Source organism: Zophobas morio, unplaced genomic scaffold, assembly GCF_036711695.1.
Source record: "Zophobas morio isolate AGI-343-1 ecotype UQ-CSIRO unplaced genomic scaffold, CSIRO_AGI_Zmor_V1 ptg000029l, whole genome shotgun sequence".
NCBI lineage: Eukaryota > Metazoa > Arthropoda > Insecta > Coleoptera > Tenebrionidae > Zophobas > Zophobas morio.
The window spans coordinates 4901077-4917287 of record NW_026972134.1 but is presented as its reverse complement, the minus strand read 5'-3'; the positions used below and the strand labels follow the sequence as shown (position 1 = coordinate 4917287).

Genomic DNA, 16211 nt, shown 5'->3' with positions numbered 1-16211 from the left:
TTTTGCGAGCTACTATCAAGTTGACACGTAGCTTAACGATATGTATTGTGTGTTGCTTAACTCACAAATTAAGTTTATTAATTTTGTGTAAAAGACCAACTGTAAAATTAACTCTTAAGAAAAATAAAATATACAAAAAATATAACGAGAATGACCTTGTTTTCCAAGCTTACTTTTGCCGCGCTTTTGACCGCAGCTTTTGACCTCCATGCGTTTGACATTTCAAGTAGATACTTTTTCTTCTTCACAATTTCAGTTGGTATTACTGGTAACCAAATAACCGAACACGTGCGGCCATAACCTAAGTTGACGTTTCCCAAGATTACACAAAAAATAATTATCAATTATTAGTTATTACTCGTTAACTACAAAGTTTGTTTTTCGTTGTTAAGCTAAAAAAATGGCTTTATACAATTTCAAGAAAATCGCCGTCGTCCCTTCATCCAAGGTAATTGAATCATTAATTATTAACGTCCGCATTTACCAATTTTACTTAAAATTTAGGACTTCATCGATATTATCCTCTCCAAAACACAACGTAAAACCCCCACAGTAATCCACAAACAATACAAAATAACAAGAATCCGCAACTTTTACCTCCGGAAAATAAAATTTACTCAACAAAATTTCCATGATCGACTGACACAAATCCTCACCGAATTTCCAAAACTGGACGATGTACATCCTTTCTATGCCGACTTAATGAACGTCTTGTATGACAAGGATCACTACAAGCTAGCTCTTGGCCAAATTAACACAGCCAAACACTTAATTGATAATGTCGCTAAAGACTACGTCCGTTTAATGAAATATGGGGACTCGTTGTACCGCTGCAAGCAACTAAAACGGGCCGCTTTAGGCCGCATGGCAACCATCATGAAGAGACAAGCGTCTAACTTAACGTATTTAGAGCAAGTCCGGCAGCACTTGGCTCGTTTACCGTCAATTGATCCATACACCAGAACCATGATAGTTTGCGGATTCCCAAATGTGGGGAAATCTAGTTTTATGAATAAAGTCACAAGGGCTGACGTAGAGGTGCAGCCTTATGCTTTCACAACTAAATCATTATATGTTGGACACATGGATTACAAATATTTGAGGTGGCAAGTTATTGACACCCCTGGAATTTTAGATCATCCACTGGAAGAAAGAAACGTTATTGAGATGCAGGCGGTGACAGCCCTTGCACATTTACGAGCTTGCGTTTTGTATTTTATTGATCCATCTGAACAGTGTGGGCACATGTTAGAAGAACAAGTAAAATTGTTTGAGTCGATTAAACCTCTTTTTACAAACAAACCGTTAATTGTTGTCGCTAATAAATCAGACATAGTTCAGATTGATGATCTACCCCCAGAGAAACAGAGCATTGTGCAGAGATTGAAAGATAGCGATGAAATAACAATGATGGAAATGTCTACAATTACCGACTCTGGCGTCATGGAGGTGAAACAAGAAGCATGCGAGAAGCTTTTAAGCTTCAGGGTTGACCAAAAAATGCGATCAAAAAAAGTCGACGGTTTGCTCAACAGAGTCCATGTTGCTGTACCAAAACCTAGAGACGACAAATCGCGACCACCTTGCATACCAGACTCTGTTCTCGAGAAAAGACAGACCACTGGTTCACGCAAGCGCAAACTTGAACGTGACATCGAACTCGAAGAAGGTGACGATTACGTGCTTGATCTTAAAAAGACATACGTTGAAATACCGGAAGAGGAACGCCACGATATTATTCCTGAAATTTGGGAAGGTCACAATATCGCCGATTATATCGATCCAGAGATTTTCGACAAGCTCGAGGCTCTAGAACGTGAGGAAGATCTACAAGAACAAGCTGGAATGTATGTCATTCCCAAAATCGAGCTGACAGAAACGATGCGAGAGATTAAAGCTCTAGCGCTGCAGATTAGGAACAAGAAGGCGATTATTAAGGATGAGGCTAGGGTTAATAAGCAGTCTAGAAAACCGGTAATGCCAAGAACGGCTAGACCGAAGATTAGAGCTAGATCTGTGTCAAAATTGAAGTCTGATATGGAGGAATTGGGTGTTGATATGAGCGGTTCCAAGGATGCTCATTTCACGAAGACGAAAGGAAGGAATAAGTCGATGGAACCGGTAGGTAAGAGGATGAAGATGGACGTTGATAAGAATCAGTCGACGAGTTTGGCGACTAGAAATGTGGGAGCGCTAATGAAACGGCCTAGGAATGAGTTGGGAGTTAAAGATCCAGCGGTAAGTGTGCGATAACATTTGGTTAGGTTTGTTGTTTTGAATGTGTTGTTTTTAATTTTCAGATGAGAAAGAAATTAGCCAAGATAGCACATCGCGCTATTAGTAAGAAGGTTAAGAAATATGGTCTTAAGGGAGAAGCTGATAGGTTTATTGGTAACAAAATGCCTAAACATCTCTTCACCGGAAAACGTGGTATCGGTAAAACCGATCGTCGTTAATTTTTTATTAAGTACTATGTAGTTTTGCGTTTTGTTTTATGCAAGAAGTGTGAAATTATTAAGTTTGCAGTGTAATTATTTATATGGTTTTTTAATCGTGGTAACACTACTATGTAACATATGATGAATATAACTATACAAGTGATTAACGAGTAATAATGAACCCCACAACATTGAGAATGCAACCCAAAATATACGTCTAAAAAATTCGAAGATTATTTATTTATCAAAAACACAAACAGTAATCACGATATTATTATAATTTTGACAAGCATCATTTTTAAAGTTTGGAATAAACATGTAATTAATTAATGTAATACTCAAAAAACAGTTCATCATTTTATTTAACAGTGGTGGGAACCGCGTACCGAAATTTCCATAAATAATTGAGGAAAATAAAACAAAAATTATAATAAATACTAGACACTTTATATTTAAAATAACTGCGTTTATAACGTAATTTTTTTTGCTCTTTGATACTTTTTTGGTACCTCTTGCATTAACTTGCTCAAAATTTTGGTTTTTTGCCGTCTCTGATTAGTAGTGATTAGTGAGAAATTTCAAATCACATTCTGTTAAAATTTTCTACGACGTAAATAACAAACTGAAGGAACTGAAGTAAAAAAAATATTTGCTTCTAGTTTCTGTGCAAGATAGTACTGACAAGGTCTATTTGCGTTACAATTTACTTTAAACAACGGTGTTGATAACGAACTGATATCAACCTTTGCTGCCAACGCGTACACACCAAAGTTCCCAAAATATCCCTAACCGAAATGTCAAAACGGAGTGTCACTGCATGGAAGTGTCAAAAATAGAAATGTGCACAAGAGTGTTAACAATGTCGCCTTGTAAAATGTGATTTCGTGACAAAAAACTAATTATTTGTGCAATGTATAAACCACCATACATCTCAATCAAAAGTTCTTAATCACCTAGAGGCAATGAGCACCGAAAATCACAATAGTGTCGAACAAAACCCGGTGGTTTTTCTCGACATCAAATTCGGAGCGGCAAAAGGTTTGTTATTTCATAAACAACAACAAAAGTACGAACTGAATAACACATTTTTTAGCCGGCAGGGTCATAATAGAACTGTTCAAAGACAAAGTACCAAAAACAGCCGAAAATTTCAGAGCACTTTGCACGGGCGAAATGGGATTAGGGAAAAAAGGATTTCCTCTGCATTATAAAAATTCGGTATTCCATAGAGGTGAGTCGAAAAAATATTATAAACGATTTATAATGATGCCCTATTAATATATCACTTATGAGCGAGCCAATTTAGATAATTACAGTTTACAGTTCATTTAACAAAAACAAAACTTAAGAAAAAATGTATTCGATACCATTAGCCATAAAAGTAAAACATTTTTCGGTATAAAGCAAAATTACAAAATTTCTCCAAACCTATGTGTGTTTAAAGAATAACATCTATAGACCAACATTTATAACAATTAACCAACAATTACAATATCTTGTTACAAAGTTTGCGCATTTAACAAGCCAATTACATACAATAAAATAATGTTTTCAACTTTACCCATGCATAGTTAATTGAAAATAAGCAATAAATTGATTTGAGTTACAATGTAATCTTTTTGACCAAGACGTTTAGACAAAGTTGTCATTTATTTTTTAATTAAATGTGTCATAGATTAGTTTATACGCAAATTTCAATGAAATACAGGAAAATCAGTTTTCTTCGAAAAATTTGCTTTTACTGTATCTCGTTTCCGACAAAAAACTCGGTAATGTTTCTCCGGGTAGTGTCTAGAGTGCTGTAAGCTGAAAACAGTGGCGAAAACCGCGGTCCGAAATTTCCATAAATAAAAGACATAGTGATTTTGAAGATATGTCATGAAAAATTTCACCAAAATACCAAAAGGAAGATAATTAAAAACGGCTCTTGCATTACCCAACACAAGTTGTGACAGGTTATAATTAAAATTTCATAACAATACGTGTGTTGATAATGGAGATATTGCTTCCTGAAAATGTAGGGACTCCTCTAAAATCGTGCGGTATCTTAGTTAAATTGTAAAATATTTTAGAATTGTGATTTTTTTACAAAAATCCAGATCTAGATGGTCGGTCCAGTAAAATCCCAAAGAATATAAAAATAATCCAGATAAAAAACTGAAAAAACAATAAATAAACCGAAGTGTGTAAGTAAGGGCAATGATAATGTTGATAAGAATAATAAAATAAAATCCGTTTTGACTCACTAGATTAGAATTACTGTTCGACACACTTCCCGTTCATCAGCACACAAAGATAAAGAAAGCCAAGAACGGTTTATTAATATGACGTCTTTGGATAAAGCCGAATTTGAATCACTTGCGAATGTTGCGACACACAACAAGTAATCAAATTAAACACTTTTAACTTCCCGCACGTAAGCTAAACAAATATTGTAATAGGGTTCATCTGACGATTGGCTGCTTTCAGGTTTTCTCGACGTTTCATGACCTCTAAAATAATAAAAAGTAGGTCTCGCATTTCCATCTGTCTGTTTGTGTCATATTTGTTGTCTTTATTTTATACTCTATATTTTTATTATTTTTTTTTGTCTCCAAAGCTACTAGAGCAATTGTTATTAAATTTTGTATGTATTTTAGGATAATCGTGTAGATAGTAAAACGCTAACCGAAGTTTGTCTAATCATTCCCACCAACAAATTGATAACGTTTCCTCAAAATTTTTCATAGTAAGTAGGATTTAAATTTTATAAAATAACATACTTCTGTACTTGTGTATGAATGCGTCTTGAAGTTTCTCCCGAGGCATTTAAATTTTCGCAAAAAATCGAAATTGTGATTGCTAATTGCTTACAGTGAACGACTTTGGACCTGTAACACGAAAGTCGCGCATGCTCGATTCTGTCATGGGCTTTTTTGTTTCTTACACTTTTACTGGTATTATCTATATATTTTTTAATGTATAGAGGTTATCACCAATAAAATTTCGTAACATCAAATTTTATAATTTTGTCAAGAAGAAGGATTTGTTGGATTGTACTTCAAGGGTGAGGGAAATTCTGTGAAAATAACCTTGGACGAGTTTCCTTTTTAAATTAGATTTTGTTACATTTGTAGCTGACTTACAATTCAACATCAAAATTATTATCAACCTGTACTATTTTTTCTAATTTGTGTTTTTAGCTTGACCTTTTGATAATTCCATTTTTGCATGTTTTGTTTTTTGTATTATGGTATCTACATTAACTGTATACTGAAAACATAACTTTTACAATAATACCAGTGTTACAGCAATAGGAATATGTTAATACAAGCTTACGAAGGTTGCATATTTAAGTTCAAAATGATTAACCCTTAATGCACAGATCGAAATAAACTATTCGTCACTATAAAGGACAAGCGTGGGTATTTACAAAATTTTGACTTAAAAGTGTTGAACGTTCAGGTTATGTGAGCATGAACGATGATCGGTATTAAAATCGAAGTAGGTAAAACTCAGTAATACGCAACTACACTACTAAACTCCATAGCGGTAATATACAGCCCAACTTAACTTGTACTTATTAATCGACTGGAATGGATTTGACTAGCCTACTTGCTCCGGCCGGTGATCCGTATTTAAACAGTCACGCATTCCTTCTGGAGAGTTCGCGATCGCTGCTTCGATGTCGTCCTGGAGAATCGCTTCTAGGATTTTCTTTATTTGAACGTCGCTGTCGGTAATGATGAGTTACCGGTCATCGTGGTAGCATACTTACTAGAAAACCCATAGGCTTCGAACCGGGGTGGCGTATGGGTTTACTTCATAATCATAATGGTATACAGAAATTTCATACATCGAAGTGGGGACTGATTTGTTCCGCCTCTTTCGGACCGTGTTAACTATCTCATTTTTCGTTGTTAAGTGTTTAATTGGTTGCATAAACTGCAAGAGAAGAATTTAATTCATACAAATTGAAAACGCTATATGTATGCACTTAAAATATATGTGATAAATTCTTTATTTAATTTGCCAAACAAAAAATTATCAAGTAAGTTTTATTAGGAAAAACCACTAAAAAAGATTTTTATTATTTTCTAAACATTCACTCCTTTTTTCATATTTTGAAAAATGTTCCGTAGCATTTCATCACCTATTATTCTGTAGTTCTAAATTATTAAATTCCTGTTGACATACTTGATATTTTAAATAGCTAAATCGTGAATATAATATAATGGTTTAAGGTCAGGGGGAATGTGGTGGAAATTCTGAAATAAGTTGAAGCTTATAGTCCGGTTGTATACCTGGATCGTCTCCATTTACTGAATTAAAAAAAAAAAAAAATGGGGTAAAGAGTTTAGACAGTACTTCCCTCGCTGTCGGAAAAATTTTTGTATCGGAGCATTTTAAAATAAATTGAGTATTGATTTTCTCAATTTTGTCATTATTTGGCATTGACATCTTTGTCATTTTTTTCTGTGATTGCTATGGTGGCTTATTAAAAAAAAATTAAATTGGACGAAGTCGTCTCTGGGCTGTATAATATGTTGCCTATGAAAAAATTGTCAGGCGTGAAGAGATTAAATGAACACCTTGTATAGTACTTGTAATTTAAGACAAATAGCCATAACACTTATCAACCTGTAGACGTGACGGTGAAATACAAACTAAACTAAAACATGTTTTGTACGAATTACAATAACCGGATGATAATGCCGACGGTCCAGACTTGTTTATTTCTCTGACTTACACTACATTTTATTTGGTTTTTGGATACATTTGGTTAATTATAACTTGTCTAGATCTAGGGAAGCATCCCCTAACCTCCCCCTAGCTACGACCTTATGAAATATCGAGAAAATTGAGCAATGGACTCCATTACTGTACGTCCTGAGGTTATCCTCGATAAGAAAAACAACTTGAAAGTGTTTATGTTTATACATCGGAAGGATGTCACGCAGAAATTAGTTTGATTTGAATGAGTTCGTCCCCTCAAAACATAGGATCAAAACAATTAATTACTAAGTTATAATCGACAAAGTGTTTATAATATCATTATTATAATTCTTATTAAATAAAGACGTTTGTATTTTCACATTTTCGGGAAAATGGAGTAAACTTTATCCGGCAAAATTTTGTGATAACGTCATCAATTTTTTTATTAACAATTTACCATCCTTATAATGACTTTAAAACGTCTGCAAGATTTCAAAGTATTCAGTTTTGCAATTCTTGATTTAATCAATAAAATAAATTTACTCAGTCATTAATTTTTTTCGGACACCCCGTATAAGCAAATCTAAATAATATTAATGCAGTAGTAAATCACAAGTATAGACTCATCATTCTTTACACATTTAAGGTAGCATTTTTTCAGCAAAATTTTGGGGTGGCGTTATCGATTTTTTAGGGGGTATGAGCAAATAAATTTTGATTAAAAATTTACTATGCTTATAATAAATTTAAAATATCTCCAAGATTTCAATTCAGTTTTGTAGTTCCTGATTAAATCAATAAAATAAATTCACGCGTTCATTAATTTTTTTGAATTACCCTGTATATACAAATTTAAAAAAATATGAATGGAATGATAAATCACAAGTACAGACTCATCATATTTTGTACATTTTAGATAGGATTTATTATAAGATAAGCAAACATATTTTACCTAAAAATTTATTATGCTCTTTATAACCTTAAAACATCTGCAAGATTTCAAAGCATTCGGTTTAGCAGATTCAAAATTAAATTCTTGTTTTATAATTTTGATTTTTTTTTTCCAAAAATCTGGACGTTTCAGGTAAAACTCAATTCGGAGTCATGAGTAGGACTATGTTATTTTATACAGCCCATTTACTATATACAATTTTGAAGTGACGTCATCGCATTAGTGGTGGGGATGATTAGACAAATTTTGGTTACCGTTTTACCATCTACATGATATTCCTAATATATATATATAAATACAAAATTTGACAACATTCGGCCTAGTACTTTCGGAGATTATCTGTTTAATAAAAATCCGTGGCAGCCCATTCTCCAGTGTTTTGGCATCACAAAAAAAGTATATGGGTTTTCAGTACTCTAGATTTCAAAATTCTATGAATTAACATAACCAGATAAATGGAATTAAGGTTCGTCACTAAGGAATGTTAAATCCAATATTCTGTCATCATTGAAATTATTTTAAAACTAGTTATCAGTGAGAAACGGATAACTCTATCATCGTTACAACAATCCTAAAATACACTGTCCGATAAAAAAACCTGGACACTTGAATATTTGTAAATTAGTGTTACAACTTTTTTTACTGTTTCCACGTGTTGTAGAATAAAGTTGTGTTTTCTATTAATCAATACATTAATCATTTGCTTTTTAGAATATTTTTACAAAAGTTCAACCAGTTGCAAGTAATCACAAAAAGTTCAAATGTACGAGTTTTTTTGTCCGGCAAATTTCAGAATATTCATTGGTGCAGTTTCTGGGTCAAATTTTAAAATGTTATACAATTGCACGATATGCAATTTTTTCAAGTATTTTTTTTTTAATTTTAAGGTAATATTGGTTGCCTAATGCACAGAACAACCAGTTTTTGTATGTTATAATACCCTCCACCCTGGACCACTAGGTTTGACCCACACTTCCAGATTTAAAAAAAAATGGGTTTAATAAATGTTTTATTTGACAGATCAAATAATTTTATCAAAGTCAGTGTCCCGTTTTTTAAATCAGGAACGTACACTCAAATTGCTGTTATAACATGAAAAAAAACAACTAAGACTTTGTTATGTCAAAGTTTACAAAAATGCCTACTGACTTGATTCAAAGTTGGCTACATCTCCTTTTGACGTTTTTTCGATCAATTCAAAATTTTCGTGATGTCACACATCTCCCCAAATTCCCAAGAAAATGCGTTGTTGTAATTGCGAAAACTGTAACGGTGGCGAATGCTTCCCGCAGGACTTGGAATCTCTGGAGAAGTGGCGCAAAGACTTTGATAACCTACGTAAGCAGTGGTCGGATTACTTAGTCTGTGGCACTGAAATGGACAAAAAGTGCTGCCACTGTTGCTGTAAAGACAGCTGTCCCAAATTAGTAAAAGGCAGATTTGGGCTCGCTTGGGTTAGCGAAACACCCACGCGAAAAACCTGCGTCCCTTGTGGATGGCAGCTCGAAATCTGCGACACTCCGTCTCAAGTGGAATACCAGTGTTGCAGAATGGAGCGCTGGGCGAACTGTCCTCCTGTAGACGACTGTATGTCTTACAGGAAGCCCAAACCGTGTTGTGCTAGGAAACGTTGCGTCTCGAAATCGCCATGTCATAAGCCTTGTTGTTCCGTTAGAGTAATGCCTTTCAAAGCGCCTTCTCAGGAGTGCTGTTGCAGCAAATGTAACAGTGATTTCTCTGTTTTCACCTTGTATTAATAGATTCTGTTTAGGCAAGAGCGAGAAAAATGACAAAGCCATAGCCACTGATGATTGCATCTGCAATGAAAATAAAAACACAGACAAAAGTAAAGCTGACGAGAATACTAAAACTAATGAGGGGGTTAAAGATATCTTAACTCCTAATAACGCGACTAATGAAACCCCTGCCACACCTAGAGCTCGATCCCGAGCTAGAAGAAGAACGCGGAGATAGTTTTATGTTAGCTACTTTATATTAATAAAAAATTAAGAGTTTAATGGTTGTTTTTTTCATTACAGTGGTTCCCATGTTTATGGCTCAAGGAGGAGATATTACCAGGAAGGATGGGACTGGTGGCGAAAGCATTTATGGAGAAAAATTTGACGACGAAAATTTTTCAGTACTGGTAATTTTATGTAACTATTTTTACTTCTATAAGCGTCCGAACAACTTTGTATAGTATACATACGACTTGATTAAGTCTTTTTATTACAAAAAGCCAATATTAGCTAAGACCAGTAATCCAGAAAATTTCATTTGCACATATTTATCATCCATTTCTCGGTGTCTTTGCGCATATATACAGTAGGAACACTAGTTTTGTACAAACTCATTAAACTTTTTCAAATTCATCAAAAATCGGATTTAAGTCAATCAAATCAAAGTTAATACATTTTCTAATGGCTAGAGAATTGGAGAATATGAAAAAATTAAAATAAGCTTACTAATAATGAGAACCAGAAATGTTTCGCCGTTACTTTTACTTTTGGTCGTCCCTAATGCCCCTGTGGTACAGAACTGACACATTATGGTTTATTAGAATTCGTTATCAATTTACCATGCCCACAACAACCTTAAAACGTTTGCAAAATTTCAGAACCTTGTGTTTTTCAGTCTGTAAGTTAAATTGTAAAATGTCAGTTTTTTTTTATCAAGCCGAATTTATAAGCCACAAATATAGAAGTATGTTACGAAATTGTATAACAATTTGTCCAGTAGTTTTGGAAATTGTCTATCTAACAAAATCGTCGCAAACGCCAGACATAAAACCTCGAGAGAGAAAAACCGAAGTTAAACCTCTTTTCACTGAACTTCTCGTTCTCTCCCCCTTATTTCCTGAAGATGCCCCTGACGAAACCCAAAAATCGTCTTTATTCTCTCTCGGAATCCAGCCGAACCACCTTTTAGTTGGTACAGGCTGTTTTCACAACTTGAAAATAATTTGGTGACTTTCTTTTTTCAGTCAAGTGTTTGATTGAATACGACAGGTGATTTAAAATCCGTTATTATTATTAATCCATATTCTCTCTCGGATGTGGGTGAATTCTAACCTAAGTTTTAACGTCAACATCTTGAAATTAGGATGAACACGAACACTGACGAAATTTTGCATCAAAGCATTCGCTGCAATATTTATACGCGCTGTAAATACGTGATGTAAATGATAAATTAATTCAACTGTACTTAATCGTTAATTGCTAATAATAAAGCTCTCTATGTCAGTCATAACAGCCACAGCAATTAGGATTCAACAGTCAAGGCCGGTAACCAATTATGCCAACAACAGATTCAAATATTCATATTTTACTGTCTATATTTATAACAAAGTTAATACCATTTGATGGAAAAAAATCTAGTGGACCATGAAATTTGTTTTTAAGTAATGATATTCGACCGTCGTAGCGAATCTTAACCAATTTCATATTTTTTAAGGGTCCTTTTTTTCTGTAGGGTGTTTTCATGTTTCCATACTTGTTTTAGACAGTTTTTCAGTAAAGAAATGTTGGTCCGCAAACTAAATATTTTATATCCTTACGTGTTATAAGAGATGTTGGCCTCAAACAAATTGACTTCTTTTTATGCAAACGTGGAATATTTGGAAAATGGAATGAAAAGAGTGTCAACCTTGAAAGTACTTATTCTCTTAATAGCAAGTATTCAGTGGTTAGAAAATAGAGATGTGTTTCCGACGAATGGGCCCTTTTCATGTTTTCTCCACGTTTCATGACCCCCTAAGGGTAGAAAAAATAGGCCACCCGCTTCCGTCTGCCTGTCTGTCTATTTGTGTCGATTTTTATTAGACAGATAAGCTCCGAAACTATCGGACAATTGTTGTCAAATTTTATTTATTTATCCTCACTAACAATGTAATGACGTCACCTCAAAATTTTACATAGTAAGTGTTATTTCAATTTTATAACACAACATGCTTCTACACGTGTAGGTTATAAACTATTATGTATCTATGACGTTATGCCCAGAGGGCAGCAGGGTCCAGCCCGAAGCCATAGATGTTCCAAGGAATGGATGTTGCCCGTGGGCATTATGTTTTAATAACGTCCACGGTTCTTATAACATTTTATTTTTCACCAGTTTCAAGAACTAAAATAAGTTTAGACCAAGTTTTGAAATATTTTGAAACTAGTGGGCTTGATACGATTTGCACAAATAAAAACTACGAGTTGCTCATTTGTCAGGTTTAAATGAAAAATGTAAATTTCATCAAAAATCCTTGAAAAAAACACAAAAGCAAAGGAAAATTGAAAGGGCGTTATAAAATCGTAACACCCACTAATTTTTTTATAATGTCATAGGGCGTTATGATCTTGTTAATACCAATCATTTTTATTATACAATATAGTTATATATAAGTCTATAATAATTGACAAGTGAAAAATAAAATTAATAAGAATCATTGAAAACGTCTTGTACATATTTCCATAAAGGTCGATTTATAAATTTGCCGCTGACGTTGCCGTTGTAAGATAAATACGCAGCGAAGATATGCGTCGTTTATGTCATCCGTTGACATTGCCGTTAGAAGTTCGCACGCCGTTGGGGTAACGTTCGAGATCAACAACTTTTAACTTTTGCCGTTACGTTGCCGTTGAAGATGGGTTTTCAACCACTCAAATTGCGGTAGTCTGCAGTGGTTGAAGGAAAATCCCCTGAAGTAGGGAGGACATTTTTCTGGTTGACAGCTTCCAAGAAAATCAAATTTTATTGACGTTTAAGATTTATTGCTATTCATCTCAAAAAAAGATAGTTATTACAACTACAAGGGCTTACATTTTACTCTTTTTTCTTAATATGTGTAATATAGTCTTCTTTTCACAACAAAAAAGATAAAACATGTTTAAAATGGTAATTTTTTTAGGAAAGTATCGATTTTGCAGTTACGCTCCGCCCGTCGGTCTGACAACGAATGAAAAATTAAGCACGATTGAGATCGAGACGGATGGGTGGGGCTTCTCTTTTGGTTTTCTTTTTTAATTAATACATTTAGTTTTCTTTGTATAACACGATTACTTAAGAAGATATTTCACATAGTGATTTCTCCTAGAAAAATAAGGATTTTACAATTAAGCTCAGCCCCTCGGCTCACGACGAATAAAAAAATCATCAGAATTGAGATAAGGCAGCTGGGCGGGGCTTATATTCTGCATTTTTTTTCTTAATATACATGGCCATCTTTTCACAGCAAGAAACTGAAAACATGATAAAAATGGTATATTTTTGCAAGTAAATATGGATTTTGCAATTATGGTGCAAAGCCTAATTGCAAAATCGATATTTTCTCATACAAATTTTCCATTTTAAACATGTTTTAAGTTTTTTGTTGTGAAAAGAAGTCTACGCATATTAAAACAAAAAAGCAAAATGTAAGAACGCCCACCCGGCCTACCTCAATTGTGATGATTTTTTTTTATTCGCCAAGAACCAAGAGGGGGGGCGGAGCTTACCTACAAAATACTTATTTCTTTACAGGAAATTAAAAACATGCTCTTGAGTATCGCGTTTTTCAAAGAATACTATGTATATTAAAAAAAAGGCAAAATATAAACGCCTCCCACCCACCCCATCTCAATTGTATTTGTTTTATTTTTACAAACTTAAAACTCGTTTAAAATGGTCAGTCAATTTTTGTAAGGAAATCTGGATTTTGCAATTAGGCTCCGCCCCTAGGTCTGCCAACGAATGAAAACTGCATTACTATTTCCATTAGGGCAAGTATGGGTGGGGCGTAATATTTGGCTTTAATTTTTTCTTAACATACGTAGTCGTTTTTTCAGAACAAGAACCCTAAAACATGTTAAAAAGGTTAAAATCTTGTAGATAAATATGGATCTTGCAATTACGCCCAGCCTCCTCCTCTGACAACGAATGAAAAATTCATCACAATTGAGAATTGAGATCGGGCGGGTATGGGTGGGGCCTAATCTTTGGCGTTAATTTTTTCTTAATATACATACTATTCTTTGAACAACACGATACTCAAAAACATGTTTTTCATTTCTCGTAGAGAAAGAAGGATTTTCCAGTTAAGCTCCCTTGGATTACGACAAATAAAAAAAATCATCACAATAGAGAAAGGGCGGGTGGGCGGGGCTACATTTTGTCTTTGTTTCTTAATGTGTGTAGACTTATTTCGATAATAAGAAACTTAAAACATGTCTAAAATGTTAAATTGTTGTAGTAATGAATTTAAATCCTCCACTTTTTTTCTACAACCCTTTAAATACGGCAAAAGTTGAACATCAAAATTACTATCAACGGTAACTTGGCAACGGAGTTTATAAATGAGAATTTTCAGCTCTAAAAGCAACTTCAGCGGAAACTTCAACGTCAATAGCAATTTTATAAATTCCACTTAAAGGCGTGGATTTTTTCTATCTTTATTGCAAAGTCAGCCTGCATAATTAAAAAAGAAAAAATATATAAAATTGAAACATCTAATGCTGTTAGTTGACAGATGCTAAAAAAATTGTTCAGATGGAGACATTTAAAAAATTAAGTATTTATGTGAACGACTGAAAAAACAAAAACAATGTAGTAATTATTACCCTACAAAAAAAAATTCGACAGATTGATTTCATTTTCTTTTAGTTTCCGCATTCGTCCCTTATTAGTAATTTTTCCAGCACGACCGTGAGGGTTTGGTGGGAATGGCGAACAGCGGTCCTCACACAAACAGCTCCCAGTTTTACATAACGACAGTTCCTTGCTCACATTTAGACGAAATTAATGTAGTTTTTGGAATCGTAAGAAAAGGATTCAATATAGTAATAGAAATGGCGGAGGTTCCACGTGATATCGATGTCCCATTAGAAGTATGTTTTAAAAACAGGTGAAAGTCATGCGCTATCAAGCGGTTCCATTTTAGCCCATAACGATAGAAAACTGTGGTGAAATTAAACCAGGAGAGAGTTGGTGTATAGAAGAAAAAGACGGAACGGAGGACGTGTACCCTCCGTGGCCCAACGACTGGGACGTGAACACGGAAGAAGAGGAAGTAATAGAAAATGCAATAAATAAAATCAAAGATTCAGGAAATTATTTTTTTAATGAGAACAATTATGTAGACTCAGAACGAAAGTATATTAAAGCGCTGAGGTATATCGACTGGTTCATAGGACTCAATAGGAATAGCAATCGCAGCAGAGTGTACGAAGTAAGGATCAATTCTCTGTTGAATCTTGCTGCTGTTAGGTTAAAGAGACACAAGTACAATGAAGTTATAGACTTATGTAGCCAGGTTGGATAGTTGTGCGTTTCTTTTGCGTATAATAAGTTAGTTTTTTTTAGGTTATATTAAAAGAGCCAAATAACGGCAAAGCCTTTTATAGGAGAGCTCAAGCCAGGTTGGCCCTCAGAGACTATGACAAAGCCCTCAAAGACTTAAATGTTGCAAGTAGCCTTCACCCAAACGACAACAACATTCAGGCAGTATTAAACGTGGCCAAGAAAAAGAAACTGAGTTATTTGCAGCGAGAGAAGCAATTTTATGGCAATTTTTTCAAGTAATTTTTTTTTAATTTTAAGATAATATTGGTTACCTAATGCACATTTCCAAGTTGGTTGTTTGATTTTAAGCTTGTTGCAATAGTGTAGTTTATGTTTCACATTTTTGTATCATGGCCAAGTAGTGGTTAAGTTTCCCCTTTTGGAAACAAAACTGAAAATTTTGTGATTTTAAAATGTTAACGTTCTTTTAGTTGAAACGTTGAAATTGATTCCATCAGTATTTTCTAATGGTCCAAAAGAATTGTGTTCTATCAGGAGTGGGATTGATCTCATTTTCGTTTTTGACAGTGTTCTATTCGGTATCGAAATTTTGTAAGATTAGCAATAAAGTGTTCGCAGTTTTGACTTTTTTTCATCGAATATTGCAAAATTTGGTACTTAAGTGTCAGTTTTTGCCATGTGTTAAGACCTGAAGGTATTAGGCGGTTGATAAACAAGTTTGTAACTTTATGACTGAAAAGCTCAAAATATTTTTTTAGTTAAGTTTGTATTTTAATTACAAATGTTGTTATGATTTAATAAAGTCTACGATGTGATAATGACTCAATTTTTTTTTTTTTGTAACGGGTAGAGATGGTCAT

At 34.0% G+C, this 16211-nt stretch overlaps 2 protein-coding genes across 4 annotated transcripts; both read left to right on the top strand.

Moving 5' to 3' along the window:
- The first annotated feature begins 271 nt into the window (after positions 1-271).
- On the top strand, positions 272-2601 carry LOC135137467 (nucleolar GTP-binding protein 1). Its single transcript, XM_064067129.1, has 3 exons — positions 272-448; positions 505-2238; positions 2301-2601. The coding sequence occupies exons 1-3, from the start codon at positions 401-403 to the stop codon at positions 2454-2456; spliced, it is 1938 nt and encodes a 645-aa protein (XP_063923199.1). The 5' UTR covers positions 272-400; the 3' UTR covers positions 2457-2601.
- Positions 2602-3225: 624 nt separating this feature from the next.
- On the top strand, positions 3226-16172 carry LOC135137269 (uncharacterized). Of its 3 annotated transcripts, none has more exons than XM_064066886.1 (6): positions 3226-3476; positions 3532-3669; positions 10125-10225; positions 14748-14936; positions 14990-15361; positions 15412-16172. In XM_064066886.1, exons 1-6 carry the CDS (start codon positions 3401-3403, stop codon positions 15628-15630), a joined length of 1095 nt encoding a protein of 364 aa, XP_063922956.1. In that variant the 5' UTR covers positions 3226-3400; the 3' UTR covers positions 15631-16172. The 3 variants fall into 3 exon arrangements, with proteins under 3 accessions (XP_063922956.1, XP_063922958.1, XP_063922955.1); XM_064066888.1 differs by having other exon boundaries at positions 10125-10231; positions 14990-15396; positions 15453-15540; XM_064066885.1 differs by having other exon boundaries at positions 3227-3476; positions 10125-10231.
- The last annotated feature ends 39 nt before the right edge of the window (positions 16173-16211 follow it).